At 44.6% G+C, this 15,523-nt stretch overlaps 1 protein-coding gene across 1 annotated transcript in view; it reads right to left on the bottom strand.

The window, feature by feature from the left end:
* Positions 1-15,523, bottom strand: part of LOC106589753 (zinc finger matrin-type protein 4) — a 145,563-nt gene that overhangs the window by 56,872 nt on the left and 73,168 nt on the right. Inside the window, exon 4 of the mRNA XM_045710423.1 lies at positions 10,632-10,809. Within this exon, the coding sequence (XP_045566379.1) occupies positions 10,632-10,809 (178 nt within the window). The remainder of the gene's footprint in view (positions 1-10,631; positions 10,810-15,523) is intronic.

Below are 15,523 nucleotides of genomic sequence, written 5' to 3'. Positions count from 1 at the left end.
TCGACTCTGTCAATCACTGGATTCTTATCGGCAGACTCAACAGCCTTGGTTTCTCTAATGACTGCCTCGCCTGGTTCACTAACTGCTTCTCAGATAGAGTTCAGTGTGTTAAATCGGAGGGCCTGTTGTCCGGTCCTCTGGCAGTCTCTATGGGGGTGCCACAGGGTTCAATTCTCGGGCCGACTCTTTTCTCTTTATACATCAATGATGTCGCTCTTGCTGTGGGTGATTCTCTGATCCACCTCTACGCAGACGACACCATTCTGTATACATCTGGCCCTTCTTTGGACACCATGTTAACAAACCTCCAAACGAGCTTCAACGCCATACAACTCTCCTTCCGTGGCCTCCAACTGCTCTTAAATGCTAGTAAAATGAAATGCATGCTCTTCAACCGATCACTGCCCGCATCCGCCCACCCGACTAGCATCACTACTCTGGACGGTTCTGACTTAGAATATGTGGACAACTATAAATACCTAGGTGTCTGGCTAGACTGTAAACTCTCCTTCCAGACTCACATTAAGCATCGCCAATCCAAAGCTAAATCAAGAATCGGCTTCCTATTTCACAACAAAGCCTCCTTCACTCATGCTGCCAAACATACCCTTGTAAAACTGACTATCCTACCGATCTTTGACTTCGCGATGTCATTTACAAAATAGCCTCCAACCCTCTACTAGCCCTTCAACCGATTACAAAATAGCTTTCAAAACTCTACTCAGCAAATTGGATGTAGTCTATCACAGTGCCATCCGTTTCGTCACCAAAGCCCCATATACTACCCACCACTGCGACCTGTATGCTTTCGTTGGCTGGTCCTTGCTACATATTCGTCGCCAAACCCACTGGCTCCAGGTCATCTATAAGTCTTTGCTAGGTAAAGCTCTGCCTTATCTCAGCTCACTGGTCACCATAGCAACACCCACCAGTAGCACGCGCTCCAGCAGGTATATTTCACTGGTCATCCCCAAAGCCAACACCTCATTTGGCCGCCTTTCCTTCCAGTTCTCTGCTGCCAGTGACTAGAGCAAATTGCAAAAATCACTGAAGCTGGAGACTTATATTTCCCTCACCAACTTTAAACCTCAGCTATCTGAGCAGCTAACCGATCGCTGCAGCTGTACATAGTCCATCTGTAAATAGCCCACCCAATCTACCTACCTCATCCCCATACTGTTTTTATTTATTTTTCTGCTCTTTTGCACACCAGTATCTCTACTTGCACGTTCATCTGCTCATTTATCACTCCAGTGTTAATCTGCTAAATTGTAATTCTTTGCTTCTATGGCCTATTTATTGCCTACCTCCTCATGCCTTTTGCACGCACTGTATATAGACTTTCTTTTTTTTCCTACTGTGTCATTGACTTGTTTATTGTGTTATTGGCTTGTTTATTGTTATTTCCATGTTATTCCATGTGTAACTGTTGTCATGACGTTGGCCTGTGGGTAAGGTTTATGACCCCCCCATAAATACCTTTCAACCTTCCCTCTCTCTCTGACTCTACTGAAGGACTCTTGAATAGCCTTTGTTAAACATAGAGAGTCTGGGAACATCAAACAAGTGGGTGAAAGGAACCATATTTCGGTAATAGAACCAGTTGAAAATATGTGTTGGTGCTTAACCTCTATGGGCTAGGTGGGACGCTAGCGTGCCACCCGTGGTGCACTCCATCAACAGCAGGTGCATTTCAAGAGCGGCAAATTTGAATCCAAATAAATGTCAAAATTCAAATTTTTCAAACACACAACTATTTTACACCCTTTGGAAAGATAAACATCTCCTTAATCTAACCACGTTTTACGATTTCAAAAAGGTTTTACGGCGAAAGCATAAATTTAGAGTATGTTAGGACAGTACATTTACAAGAGTTGTGTGTAATGTTTTGTCAATTCAAAGACAGGGTCACCAAAACCATAAAACCAGCTAAAATGATGCACTAACCTTTTACAATCTCCATCAGATGACACTCCTAGGACATTATGTTAGACAATGCATGCATTTTTAGTTCTATCAAGTTCATATTTATATCCAAAAACAGCGTTTTACTATGGCATTGATGTTGAGGAAATCGTTTCCCTCCAATAACCGGCAGTCAAGTCAGCGTCACAAATTAAATAATTAAAATTAGAAAACATTGGTAAAATATTATATTGTCATTTAAAGAATTATAGATTTACATCTCTTGAACGCAATCAACTTGCCAGATTTAAAAATAACCTTACTGGGAAATCACACTTTGCAATAATCTGAGCACTGCGCCCAGAAAAATACGCGTTGCGATACAGACTAGACGTCATGTTGGGGAGATCTAAAATCGAAAATACTATGTAAATAATCCATTACCTTTGATTCTCTTCATCAGATGTCACTTCCAGGTATCACAGGTCCATAACGAATGTAGTTTTGTTCAAAAAAGCTCATCATTTATGTCCAAAAATCTCCGTCTTGTTAGCACATGATCTAAGCCAGCCGGACTTCTCGTCATGAACGAGGGGAAAAAATATATTTACGTTCGTTCAAACATGTCAAACGTTGTATAGCATAAATCATTATGGCCTTTTTTAACCAGAACATGAATAATATTCAAGGTGGACGAATGCATACTCTTTTATAACGTATTGGAACGAGGGTACCCAACATGAACTCGCGCGCCAGGTGTCTAATGGGCCATCATCGTTCCATGGCTCTTGTTCGGTCAGATCTCCCTCCAGAAGACTCAAAACACTTTGTAAAGGCTGGTGACATCTAGTGGAAGCAATAGGAAGTGCCAAAATATTCCTCAGCCCCTGTGTTTTTCAATGGGATAGGTTTAAAGGTAATACAACACATCAGGTATCCACTTCCTGTCAGAAAATGTCTCAGGGTTTTGCCTGCCAAATGAGTTCTGTTAAACTCACAGACACCATTCAAACAGTTTTAGAAAATTTAGGGTGTTTTCTATCCATATGTAATAAGTATATGCATATTCTAGTTACTGGGTAGGAGTGGTAACCAGATTAAATCGGGTATGTTTTTTTATCCAGCCGTGTCAATACTGCCCCCTAGCCCTAACAGGTTAATGTATACTGCTCAAAAAAATAAAGGGAACACTTAAACAACACAATGTAACTCCAAGTCAATCACACTTCTGTGAAATCAAACTGTCTACTTAGGAAGAAACACTGATTGACAAGAAATTTCACATGCTGTTGTGCAAATGGAATAGACAACAGGTGGAAATTATAGGCAATAAGCAAGACACCCCCAATAAAGGATTGGTTCAGCAGGTGGTGACCACAGACCACTTCTCAGTTCCTATGCTTCCTGGCTGATGTTTTGGTCACTTTTGAATGCTGGCGGTGCTTTCACTCTAGTGGTAGCATGAAACGGAGTCTACAACCCACACAAGTGGCTCAGGTAGTGCAGCTCATCCAGGATGGCACATCAATGCGAGCTGTGGCAAGAAGGTTTGCTGTGTCTGTCAGTGTAGTGTCCAGAGCATGGAGGCGCTACCAGGAGACAGGCCAGTACATCAGGAGACATGGAGGAGGCCGTAGGAGGGCAACAACCCAGCAGCAGGACCGCTACCTCCGCCTTTGTGCAAGGAGGAGCAGGAGGAGCACTGCCAGAGCCCTGCAAAATGACCTCCAGCAGGCCACAAATGTGCATGTGTCTGCTAAAACGGTCAGAAACAGACTCCATGAGGGTGGTATGAGGGCCCGACGTCCACAGGTGGGGGTTGTGCTTACAGCCCAACACCGTGCAGGACGTTTGGCATTTGCCAGAGAACACCAAGATTGGCAAATTCGCCACTGGCGCCCGGTGCTCTTCACAGATGAAAGCAGGTTCACACTGAGCACGTGACAGACATGACAGAGTCTGGAGACGCCGTGGAGAACGTTCTGCTGCCTGCAACATCCTCCAGCATGACCGGTTTGGCGGTGGGTCAGTCATGGTGTGGGGTGGCATTTCTTTGGGGGGCCGCACAGCCCTCCATGTGCTCGCCAGAGGTAGCCTGACTGCCATTAGGTACCGAGATGAGATCCTCAGACCCCTTGTGAGACCATATGCTGGTGCGGTTGGCCCTGGGTTCCTCCTAATGCAAGACAATGCTAGACCTCATGTGGCTGGAGTGTGTCAGCAGTTCCTGCAAGAGGAAGGCATTGATGCTATGGACTGGCCCGCCCGTTCCCCAGACCTGAATCCAATTGACATTACATCAAAGTTGGATCAGCCTGTAGTGTGGTTTTCCACTTTAATTTTGAGTGTGACTCCAAATCCAGACCTCCATGGGTTGATAAATTGGATTTCCATTGATTATTTTTGTGTGATTTTGTTGTCAGCACATTCAACTATGTAAAGAAAAAAGTATTTAATAAGATTATTTCATTCATTCAGATCTAGGATGTGTTATTTTAGTGTTCCCTTAATTTTCTTGAGCAGTGTAGTTGCCTTGAACGTAGCTCCTCAAACAAGCTCCAGCTGCTACTAACTGATAACCAGTCTCCACCTGTTCTCACTCTCCTTAAATCACCAATACCACCCTGTTTAAACCTTTCCTTCCAGTTCTCTGCTGCCAATGACTGGAACGAATTGCAAAAATCACTGAAGTTGGAGACTTATATCTCCCTCACTAACTTTAAGCGTCAGCTGTCAGAGCAGCTTACCGATCGCTGCAGCTGTACACAGCCCATCTGTAAATAGCCCATCCAACCAACTACCTACCTCATCCCCATATTTGTTTTTGTTTTTCTGCTCTTTTGCACACCTGTATTTCTACTTGCACATCCTCCTCTGCACATATATCACTCCAGTGTAAATTGCTAAATTGTAATTACTTCGCCACTATTCATGAAATTAGTTACATAGGTCCCTCTCCTCACAACAAACAAATTTGCCTCAAGGACCCATAAGTTCCGCCATGATGATTTTTGTGAAAAACACTTAAAACGCTACTCCTCTGGCACAGAATGACCGATCTACATGGAAGTTAGATATTTTCCAGTTTAGCATCTCAAACAACATGGGTCCTACCGAACAATAAACATTCACGTGGGCGGGATGTGGGATGTGAGTCTAGCCAACAAGTAGAGTATGCTTCAGTTTGGCCGCATGGTGGTTCTGTTTGACAGAGAGAAAATAAATTCATACAAGGTTATAGTCTTGTAGCGGCCATGTTGTTTGAGCTAGACTCTTGGGAAATATTGTGTTTAATAGACGTTTAAAGTAGCCAACATAATAAAACATGGTCCAAAATACATCAAAAGAATATTGCATGGTTTGATTTTGAGTTCTGACATTTGGCAAGGAAGGTAAACAGTACAGAAGTACTGTTTACTAGTACTAGGTCTATGTGTCTAATGTGTGCTGATGGTGGCGCTGTGGGGCCATAGCTTAAACCCGGCAATGGCTGCTTGCAGCTATACTTTAATCTGTCTTTATTTTTTTCTAGCAATGAATTTGCTACTGCTACTGAACGTTTGAAGAGGATTTACTTCCAATGCTAATGCTACATTGTTTCACCTCCCTCAGTTGTATGATTGTAAGCCGCTCTGGATAAGAGTGTCTGTTGAATGATTGAAATATAAATATAAAATGTAGATATACACTGAGTATACAAAACATTAAGAACACATTGCTCTTTCCATGACATAGACTGACAAGGTGAAAGCTATGATCCCTTATTGATGTCACTTGTTAAATCCACTTCAATCAGTGTAGATGAAGGGGAGGTGACAGTTTAAAGAAGGATTTTTAAGCCTTGAGACAATTGAGACATGGATTGTGTATGTGTGCCATTCAGAGGGTGAATGGGCAAGACAAAAGATTTAAGTGCCTTTGAACGGGGTATGGTAGTAGGTGCCAGGCAGATCGGTTTGTCAAGAACTGCAACGCTGCTGGGTTTCTCACGCTCAACAGTTTCCTGACTGTATAAAGACTGGTCCACCACGTAAAGAACATCCAGCCAATTTGACCCAACTGTGGGAAGCATTGGAGTCAACATGGGCCAGCATCCCTGTGGAACGATTTCGACACTTTGTAGAGTCCATTCCCCAACGAATTGGGTTGGAAGCTGAATTATTTTACAATCATTAAGTTATGAACATGTTTTTCATTCTGTTCCATCGTTCCAACCAGAAAGATGAAGTTCTGAACCGGTTCCAACCCCCAAAAAGTTACGTTGGATATTGTTTGTTTCTGTTCCTTTTTAAACCTCTGAAATATAGATTTGTTTTATATTTAGCTCGACATCAAAACACTTCACCAATCAATGTGGATAGAGAAGCTTGCTGTGGAGTGGGTGATTTAATCTGTATAGGAAAGTTGTTAAGAGCAAATTGTATTTTGCCGTAACAGCATGGTTTAATCATAATGAAAGACAAACACATACACTGTTAAGGCGCGAGATGCAACAGACATTTTTAGGGTGAGGAAAGAGTGAGAGAGGAAGGAGGAAGCTTGCCTTGAAGAGCTGGACATCTTGTTATGACAAGCATTATCTGAATTAGGCACATCGAATTATACCAATTATATGCTTCTATGGAGGAAATTTGAATGTCTTTGAAGATCTGAGTTGGTTTAATGTTGGACCAGAGCAAACATTAGCTAGCTAGCTAACAAGCTTGAGTGTGCAGAGAGGTACTAGAATTAAAAACACGTCTTACCTTTTTGTAGTTAATAAACATGATAACTATAGTATCCTTAATTAGCATTGGAAAAGTAATTTCATTCTTCTGTAATTAAACATCTCTACCTAATTTCTGAATTATGCTTGTAACGTTGTCAGTAGATTACAGTAACCTATACTTCAGAGGGGAGGGGGAGGTAGCCTACACACACATGCACACCCACTGGCTGTCACGACTTCCGCCGAAGTCGGCTCCCCTCCTTGTTTGGGAGGCGTTCGGCGGTCGACGTCACTGGCCTTCTAGCCATCGCCGCTCCATTTGTTTTGTCTTGTTCCCCGCAGACCTGGTTTACATTCCCTAATCACACTGCATATATATATTCCTCTATTCCCCCCATGTCTTTGTGTGGAATTGTTTTTATTTTGTGTTTGTTGTATCGCGCCAGTCTGGTTTTTCACCCTGGGCATTGCCTGTACCCTATTTGGGGAATTATTGGTGAACCTTAATGTTATATTATTGACGGTATTTTGCGATTGTCACTTTTGCCGGTTGGCTTGAGTTGTAGCTGTTTGCGTCCGTCTGTTTGTTTCTCTTGGCTAATAAAGTCGCCTGATCACCTATTCTCTGCTCTCCTGCACTTGACTCGAATGACCAGCAGCGAAAACCCTGACACTGGCAAAGATTTCCAGCTGGCAGGCAGAAGCTGGAATATGTTTTTAAGTGACAGAGTGAGGGCTTTGGATAGGTGCTTTGTTGTGTTTTTTTGTGGGACTGGAAAAAAATGCCTGGAATGTAAAATTACTTTATTAACTGGTTCCCATGCTTTTAAAATAACGGTTCTGTTCTGGAACATAATAAATCACTTCCACTTCCGATTCCAACCCTTGGTCCCTAATGGCACCCTATTTCCTACATGAGCCTATGAGCCCTGTTCAAAAGTAGTGCCCTACTGTATATAGGGAATAGGGTGCCATTTGGGACTCAACCATAGTCTCATGAGACTGAGTTGAACATACAGCTGTTTCAGGTGTTGAGAGGGTCTGTCCACTATGTGGTCCAATATGGCCCCATCCCAGCTCTGGTCTGGCACAAGGTTACCCTAAGTTACCCTATCGCTACTATCCAGGCCCAGGTTTTTCGATAGCGATGGAACTTAAGCTTACAGGTGTTTTAACGATCCATCGTTCCTTTGTGTCTATGTCACAGTAAGTTGGTGGTACCTTAATTGTGGAGAACGGGCTCGTGGTAATGGCTGGAGCAGAATAGGTGGAATGGTATCAAATGCATCAAACACATGATTTCCATTAGGCTTGGGCAGTATACCGTATACAATGCATTCGGAAAGTATTCAGACCCCTTGACTTTTTTTCACATTTTGTTACGTTACAGACTTATTCTAATAAGGATATATTTTTTTTATCTCATCAATCTACACACAAAACCCCATAATGACAAAGTGAAAACAGGTCTTAAGAAACTATTGCAAATGTATTAAAAATGTATTTATTTACATAGGTTTTCAGACTCTTTGCTAAGAGACTTGAAATTGAGATCAGGTGCATCCTGTTTTCATTGATCATCCTTGAGATGTTTCTACAACTTGATTGGAGTCCACCTGTGGTAAATTCAATTGATTTTACATGATTTAGAAAGGCGCACACCTGTCTATGTAAGGTCCCACAATTGACAGTGCATGTCAGAACAAAAACCAAGCCATGAGGTCGAAGGAATTGTCCGTAGAGCTCCGAGACAGTATTGTGTCGAGGCACAGATCTGGGGAAGGGTACCAAAAAATGGCTGCAGCCTTGAAGGTCCCCAAGAACACAGAGGCCTCCATCATCTTAAATGGAAGAAGTTTGGAACCACCAAGACTCTTTCTAGAGCTGGCCGCCCAGCCAAACTGAGCAATCGGGGGAGAAGGGCCTTGATCAGGGAGGTGACCAAGAACCAGATGGTCACTCTGACAGAGCTCCAGAGTTCCTCTGTGAAGATGGAAGAACCTTCCAGAAGGACAACCATCTCTGCAGCACTCCACCAATCAGGCTTTTATGGTAGAGTGGCCAGACAGAAATGACTCCTCAGTAAAAGGCACATGACAGCCCACTTGGAGTTTGCCAAAAGGCACATAAAGGACTCAGACTATGAGAAACAACATTCTCTGGTCTGATGAAACCAACATCAAACTCTTTGGCCTGAAAGCCAAGCGTCACGTCTGGAGGAAACTTGGCACCATCCCTACGATGAAGCCTGATGGTGGTAGCATCATGCTGTGGGGATGTTTTTCAGCGGCAGGGACTGGGAGACTAGTCAGGATCGAGGAAACAATGAATGGAGTACAGAGAGATCCTTGATGAAAACCTGCTCCAGAGCGCTCAGGACCTCAGACTGGGGCGAAGGTTCACCTTCCAACAGGACAATGACCATAAGGACACAGCCAAGATAACGCAGGAGTGGCTTGGGGACAAGACTCTGAATGTCCTTGAGTGGCCCAGCCAGAGCCCAGACTTGAAACTGATCTAACATCTCTGGATAGACCTGAAAATAGCTGTGCAGTGACGCTCCCCATCCAACATGACAGAGATTGAGAGGATCTGCTGAGGGCCATTTGCATTTTTAGCGACGCCCTTCTGTGCTATGCTGGTAAAACTGTAAATGGCAGAACTGTATGGATACTGCCCAAGCCTAGTTTCCATGTGTGTGTGGTGAAAGAGAAAGCATGAGTGAAAGCGAAAGAGAGCGAGAGAGAGAGAGAGAGAGAGCGAGAGAGAGAGAGAGAGAGAGAGAGAGAGAGAGAGAGAGAGAGAGAGAGAGAGAGAGAGAGAGAGAGGGGTCATAGTTGAAAGGCTGCCCATGCTGTTGGGCATGGAGAGTGAACAAGGCCGTATCCCCTTGGGTATTGGGGATTAAAGCTTTCTTCAGCCGATAGACTGTATGGCATGTTATCATTTGGATGTTGTTGCAACATTTGCAGGCATATGTGAATGGCAAGGACAAACCTTAAACCATCCAGAGAACAGTGTACAACAGCATATTGTACCCTACAGCACTCTGTTATTCTGGCACATAGGTAGACAAATGGGTTAGTTCCAGTAAAGCTGTTGGCTGTGTCGTTTAGGACCTTGGTCTGATGTACGTGTCAACTGGCATGGATTGTGTTTCGTATACAAATACACACACACACACACACACACACACACACACACACACACACACACACACACACACACACACACACACACACACACACACACACACACACACACACACTTTGTTCAGGGATATATGAAAGCTGTTGTTTTATCACATAGAAAAAACCATGGTGAGGGTGTGTGTGTCCAGGGAAGAGGTCACTTATCGTCATTACATAAATCCACACACGCACACTAAAAGGCATTGTGACATAAATCCACTGGCAGATGGCAGTGGCTTGATTGCAGCCTTATTGATTCAGGAGTAGTTGGTTTGGGGTCAACAGTTCAATCAGTCTATGTGTGTGTGTGTGTGTGTGTGTGTGTGTGTGTGTGTGTGTGTGTGTGTGTGTGTGTGTGTGTGTGTGTGTGTGTGTGTGTGTGTGTGTGTGTGTGTGTGTGTGTGTGTGTGTGTGGGTGGGGGGGTGCAAGCTTGTTTGTCTGTGTCTGGTGTGTGTATGAGTTTGTGTGAGTGTATGGGGCGCTAGGTAGCCTAGTGGTTAAGAGCATTGGGCCAATAACTGAAAGGTTGCTTGTCCGAATCCCTGAGCAGACTAGGTGAAAAAGGTGTCAATGTGCCCTTAAGCAAGGCACTTACATTGACATTTGAGTAATTTAGCAGACGCTCTTATCCAGAGTAACTTACAGTTAGTGCATTATTCTTAAGATAGCTCGGTGGGACAACCACATATCACAGTCATAGTAAGTCCATTTTGTCCTTATTAATAAAGTAGCTATCAGCAAAGTAAGAGTTAGTGGGAAAACCTGTCAGTTGCTCTGGATAAGAGCGTCTGCTAAATGACTAAATGAGCGTGAACGTGTGGGTTACCTGTGGTGGTAGGGCTGTTGGTAGCAGTAGGTAAGCTGGGTGTTTCTCCCAGTACCAGTCGTACTCTCTTGGCATGTGTCTTGCCCTGGTAGTGAGACTGGGCCACGATGGCCGACGTGAAGAACATATTACATAATGTACAGCACTTATTGCTGTCCACCTCTGTCTCTGCACTGTCCTGAAGGGAGGAGAGGAGAGGAGAGATGAAGGGGTAATGGAGAGGAGAGGAGAGGAGAGGAGAGGAGAGGAGAGGAGAGGAGAGGAGAGGAGAGGAGAGGAGAGGAGAGGAGAGGAGAGGAGAGGAGAGGAGAGGAGAGGAGGAGAAAAGAGGATAAAAAAGAGAGAAAAACATGTTAAAGTATACCACTTATTGCTGCTCATCTCTGTCTCTGTACTGTCCTGAAGGGAGGAGAGGAGAGAGGGGTAGAAAGGAGTATGGAGAGGAAAGAAGATGAGGTGAGGAATGGTGAGGGCAGGAGAGAGGAGGGAGAGGAGAGAGGGATGAAGGGGTGACAGTGATGAGAGGATAGGAGAGAAGAGGGGTGATGCAGAGGAGAGGAGAGGAGAGGAGAGGAGAGGAGAGGAGAGGAGAGGAGAGGAGAGGAGAGGAGAGGAGAGGAGAGGAGAGGAGAGGAGAGGTGAGGAGAGGAGAGGAGAGGAGAGGAGAGGAGAGGAGAGGAGAGGAGAGGAGAGGAGAGGAGAGGAGAGGAGAGGAGAGGAGAGGAGAGGAGAGGAGAGGAGAGGAGAGGAGAGGAGAGGAGAGGAGAGGAGAGGAGAGGAGAGGAGATAGAGAAGAGAAGAGAGGCATGAAGAGAAGAATAGCACAAGGGAAGGAAGAGTGAGAGAGAACAGAATAATATACTGTAGGAGGGTAGAAGGTGAAAAAAAAACTTGGCCCAAACAAGAAGAAAGTCAAGACTGCTGCATCTCTGGCTGGCTCTCAGTGCTCTGATCCCCCCACACAGGACATATCAAATATGAATCTGTTGCAGTGAGACTAGGTCTCAGTTAACGCCACTGTTTGATTATTAATGAGCTAGAGTTTGGACACAACTGAAGATGAAAACACACACCCCCAGATTCCTCTCCCTCCATCTCTCGTTCTGTCTGCCTTTTCACACCTGATCTTCTCACCCTTTCATTGTCTTTTCATCACTCTTTTGGCTCTTTCTGCCCTTTTCTTTCTCTCCTTCCTGTGTAGAACCCCTTCATCTCTCTCTCCTTCCTGTCTATCACCCCTTCATCTCTCTCTCCTTCCTGTCTATCACCCCTTCATCTCTCTCTCCTTCCTGTCTATCATCCTCTTCATCTCTCTCTCCTTCCTGTCTATCACCCCTTCATCTCTCTCTCCTTCCTGTCTATCACCCCTTCATCTCTTTCTCCTTCCTGTCTATCACTCCTTCATCTCTCTCTCCTTCCTGTCTATCACCCCTTCATCTCTCTCTCCTTCCTGTCTATCACCCCTTCATCTCTTCCTCCTTCCTGTCTATCACCCCTTCATCTCTCTCTCCTTCCTGTCTATCATACCTTCATCTCTCTCTCCTCTCCTCTCCTCTCCTCTCCTCTCCTCTCCTCTCCTCTCCTCTCCTCTCCTCTCCTCTCCTCTCCTCTCCTCTCCTCTCCTCTCCTCTCATCGCCATCATCTCTCTCCTTCCTGTCTATCACCCCTTCATCTCTCTCGCCTTCCTGTCTATCACCCCTTCATCTCTCTCTCCTTCCTGTCTATCACCCCTTCATCTCTCTCTCCTCTCCTCTCTATCATCTCCATCATCTCTCCCTCCTTCCTGTCTATCACCCCTTCATCCCTCCGAAATAATAAAAACCTTTCAAATGTCATATTATATTTTCCTCTCTCTCCTTCCTGTCTATGTATTTCCACACTTGTTCTATGTCTCATCCGTTCACAGTTTCTCCCTTTCTGCTCTTTAATGCCTTCTCTCTCTTTCTTCTCTTTTTCGTAGAACTTTTTGCACCACTCTCTCTCTCTCTCTCTCTCACACTCTCTGCTCAGTCTGTTGGCGCAGTTTTCCTCCTCCCCTCTTTCTCTCACTCTCCTCTCTCTCATTCAGTCTCTCTTTCCTTTCACACCACTCCCTCTCGCCCAAGTGTCAAATTGAGTCAGAGGAGAGAAACCTTAGAGGACCATGAAGTGCAATAGTAGAAATGTGTCTCCCGCGATGGTTTGGTACTGTGTGTGTGTGTGTGTGTGTGTGTGTGTGTGTGTGTGTGTGTGTGTGTGTGTGTGTGTGTGTGTGTGTGTGTGTGTGTGTGTGTGTGTGTGTGTGTGTGTGTCTGCCGCTGTGTCAGTGTGTGTTAACATCAAATACTGTAGAGGATCTGAGAGTTTGGTACACCTCTACCTTCCAGCACTCTGTTTTCTCTCTCTCCTTTCTCAGTCCATCTCTCTCTCTGATCTTCCTTTTATTTTCTCTCCTTTTTTTCTGTCTGTTTGTCTCATCTACTTGGTAAATGGGCACTCTTTCCATCTCTGTCTATGTCACTGTTTATCTCTGTTTTTTATCTTCATATCTTTTGTCTACAAGGTGAAGAGGGTTTTCTCTCTCAGTCCATATCGCTCTCTGACACACACACACTCTCTCTCTCTCCATCTCTCTCCTATTGGAGGTGAAGTGGGTTCTGTTTCTCCAATATCAGTCTCAGTGAATATCGCCTCTTTGGGATGAAATATTTATCTGTATTAGCAGCTCTGCCACCTATCCACCTAACCCCCTCGCCATCCCTTCATCCCTCTTCTCCTCCTCCCCCAGGTGTTCTCCTGCTGTGATTGTGTTAGAGTTAGCCCCTCTCTGAACCAGACATATTCCTCCATCTCTCTGTCCCGTTCTCTCTCATTCTCTCTCTGTCCCGTTCTCTCTCATTCTATCTCTGTCCCGTTCTCTCTCATTCTATCTCTCTGTCCCTTTCTCTCTCATTCTATCTCTCTGTCCCTTTCTCCCTCCATCTCTCTGTCCCTTTCTCTCTCATTCTATCTCTCTGTCCCTTTCTCTCTCATTCTCCCTCCATCTCTCTGTCCCTTTCTTTCTCCCTCTATCTCTCTGTCCCTTTCTCTCTCATTCTATCTCTCTGTCCCTTTCTCTCTCATTCTCCCTCCATCTCTCTGTCCCTTTCTCTCTCATTCTCCCTCCATCTCTCTGTCCCTTTCTCTCTCATTCTCCCTCCATCTCTGTCCCTTTCTCTCTCATTCTCCCTCCATCTCTCTGTCCCTTTCTCTCTCATTCTCCCTCCATCTCTCTGTCCCTTTCTCTCCCATTCTATCTCTCTGTCCCTTTCTCTCTCATTCTCCCTCCATCTCTCTGTCCCTTTCTCTCCCATTCCATCTCTCTGTCCCTTTCTCTCTCATTCTCCCTCCATCTCTCTGTCCCTTTCTCTCTCATTCTATCTCTCTGTCCCTTTCTCTCTCATTCTCCCTCCATCTCTCTGTCCCTTTCTCTCTCATTCTCCCTCCATCTCTCTGTCCCTTTCTCTCTCATTCTCCCTCCATCTCTGTCCCTTTCTCTCTCATTCTCCCTCCATCTCTCTGTCCCTTTCTCTCTCATTCTCCCTCCATCTCTCTGTCCCTTTCTCTCCCATTCTATCTCTCTGTCCCTTTCTCTCTCATTCTCCCTCCATCTCTCTGTCCCTTTCTCTCTCATTCTATCTCTCTGTCCCTTTCTCTCTCATTCTATCTCTCTGTCCCTTTCTTTCTCATTCTGTCTCCATCTCTCTGTCCCTTTCTCTCTCATTCTATCTCTCTGTCCCTTTCTCTCTCATTCTCCCTCCATCTCTCTGTCCCTTTCTCTCTCCCTCCATCTCTCTGTCCCTTTCTTTCTCATTCTGTCTCCATCTCTCTGTCCCTTTCTCTCTCATTCTATCTCTCTGTCACTTTCTTTCTCATTCTCCCTCCATCTCTCTGTCCCTTTCTCTCTCATTCTCCCTCCATCTCTCTGTCCCTTTCTCTCTCATTCTATCTCTCTGTCCCTTTCTCTCTCATTCTATCTCTCTGTCCCTTTCTCTCTCATTCTATCTCTCTGTCCCTTTCTCTCTCATTCTATCTCTCTGTCCCTTTCTCTCTCATTCTATCTCTCTGTCCCTTTCTCTCTCATTCTATCTCTCTGTCACTTTCTCTCTCATTCTCCCTCCATCTCTCTGTCCCTTTCTCTCTCATTCTCCCTCCATCTCTCTGTCCCTTTCTCTCTCATTCTATCTCTCTGTCCCTTTCTCCCTCCATCTCTCTGTCCCTTTCTCTCTCATTCTATCTCTCTGTCCCTTTCTCTCTCATTCTATCTCTCTGTCCCTTTCTTTCTCATTCTGTCTCCATCTCTCTGTCCCTTTCTCTCTCATTCTATCTCTCTGTCCCTTTCTCTCTCATTCTATCTCTCTGTCCCTTTCTCTCTCATTCTCCCTCCATCTCTCTGTCCCTTTCTCTCTCATTCTATCTCTCTGTCCCTTTCTTTCTCATTCTATCTCTCTGTCCCTTTCTCTCTCATTCCATCTCTCTGTCCCTTTCTCTCTCATTCTATCTCTCTGTCACTTTCTTTCTCATTCTATCTCTCTGTCCCATTCTCTCTCATTCTATCTCTCTGTCCCTTTCTCTCTCATTCTCCATCTATTCAATTCAATTCAATTTAAGGGGATTTATTGGCATATGTTTACATTGCCAAAGCAAGTGAAATGGATAAACAAAAGGGAAATAAACAATAAAAAATGAACAGTAACTATTACACTCACACAAGTTCCAAAATATATATATTTTTCAAATGTAATATTTTGTCTATATACAGTGTTGTTGCGATATGCAAATCTCTCTCTTATTCTCCCTCTATCTTTCGGTCCCTTTCTCCCGACCCCTCCTGTCTCAGCCTCCAGTATTTATGCTGCAGTACTTTATGTGT

This window comes from Salmo salar, chromosome ssa28 (assembly GCF_905237065.1).
Source record: "Salmo salar chromosome ssa28, Ssal_v3.1, whole genome shotgun sequence".
NCBI classification, from domain to species: domain Eukaryota; kingdom Metazoa; phylum Chordata; class Actinopteri; order Salmoniformes; family Salmonidae; genus Salmo; species Salmo salar.
The sequence above is the reverse complement of the archived record's forward strand: the minus strand, read 5'-3'. Positions and strand labels throughout refer to the sequence as shown.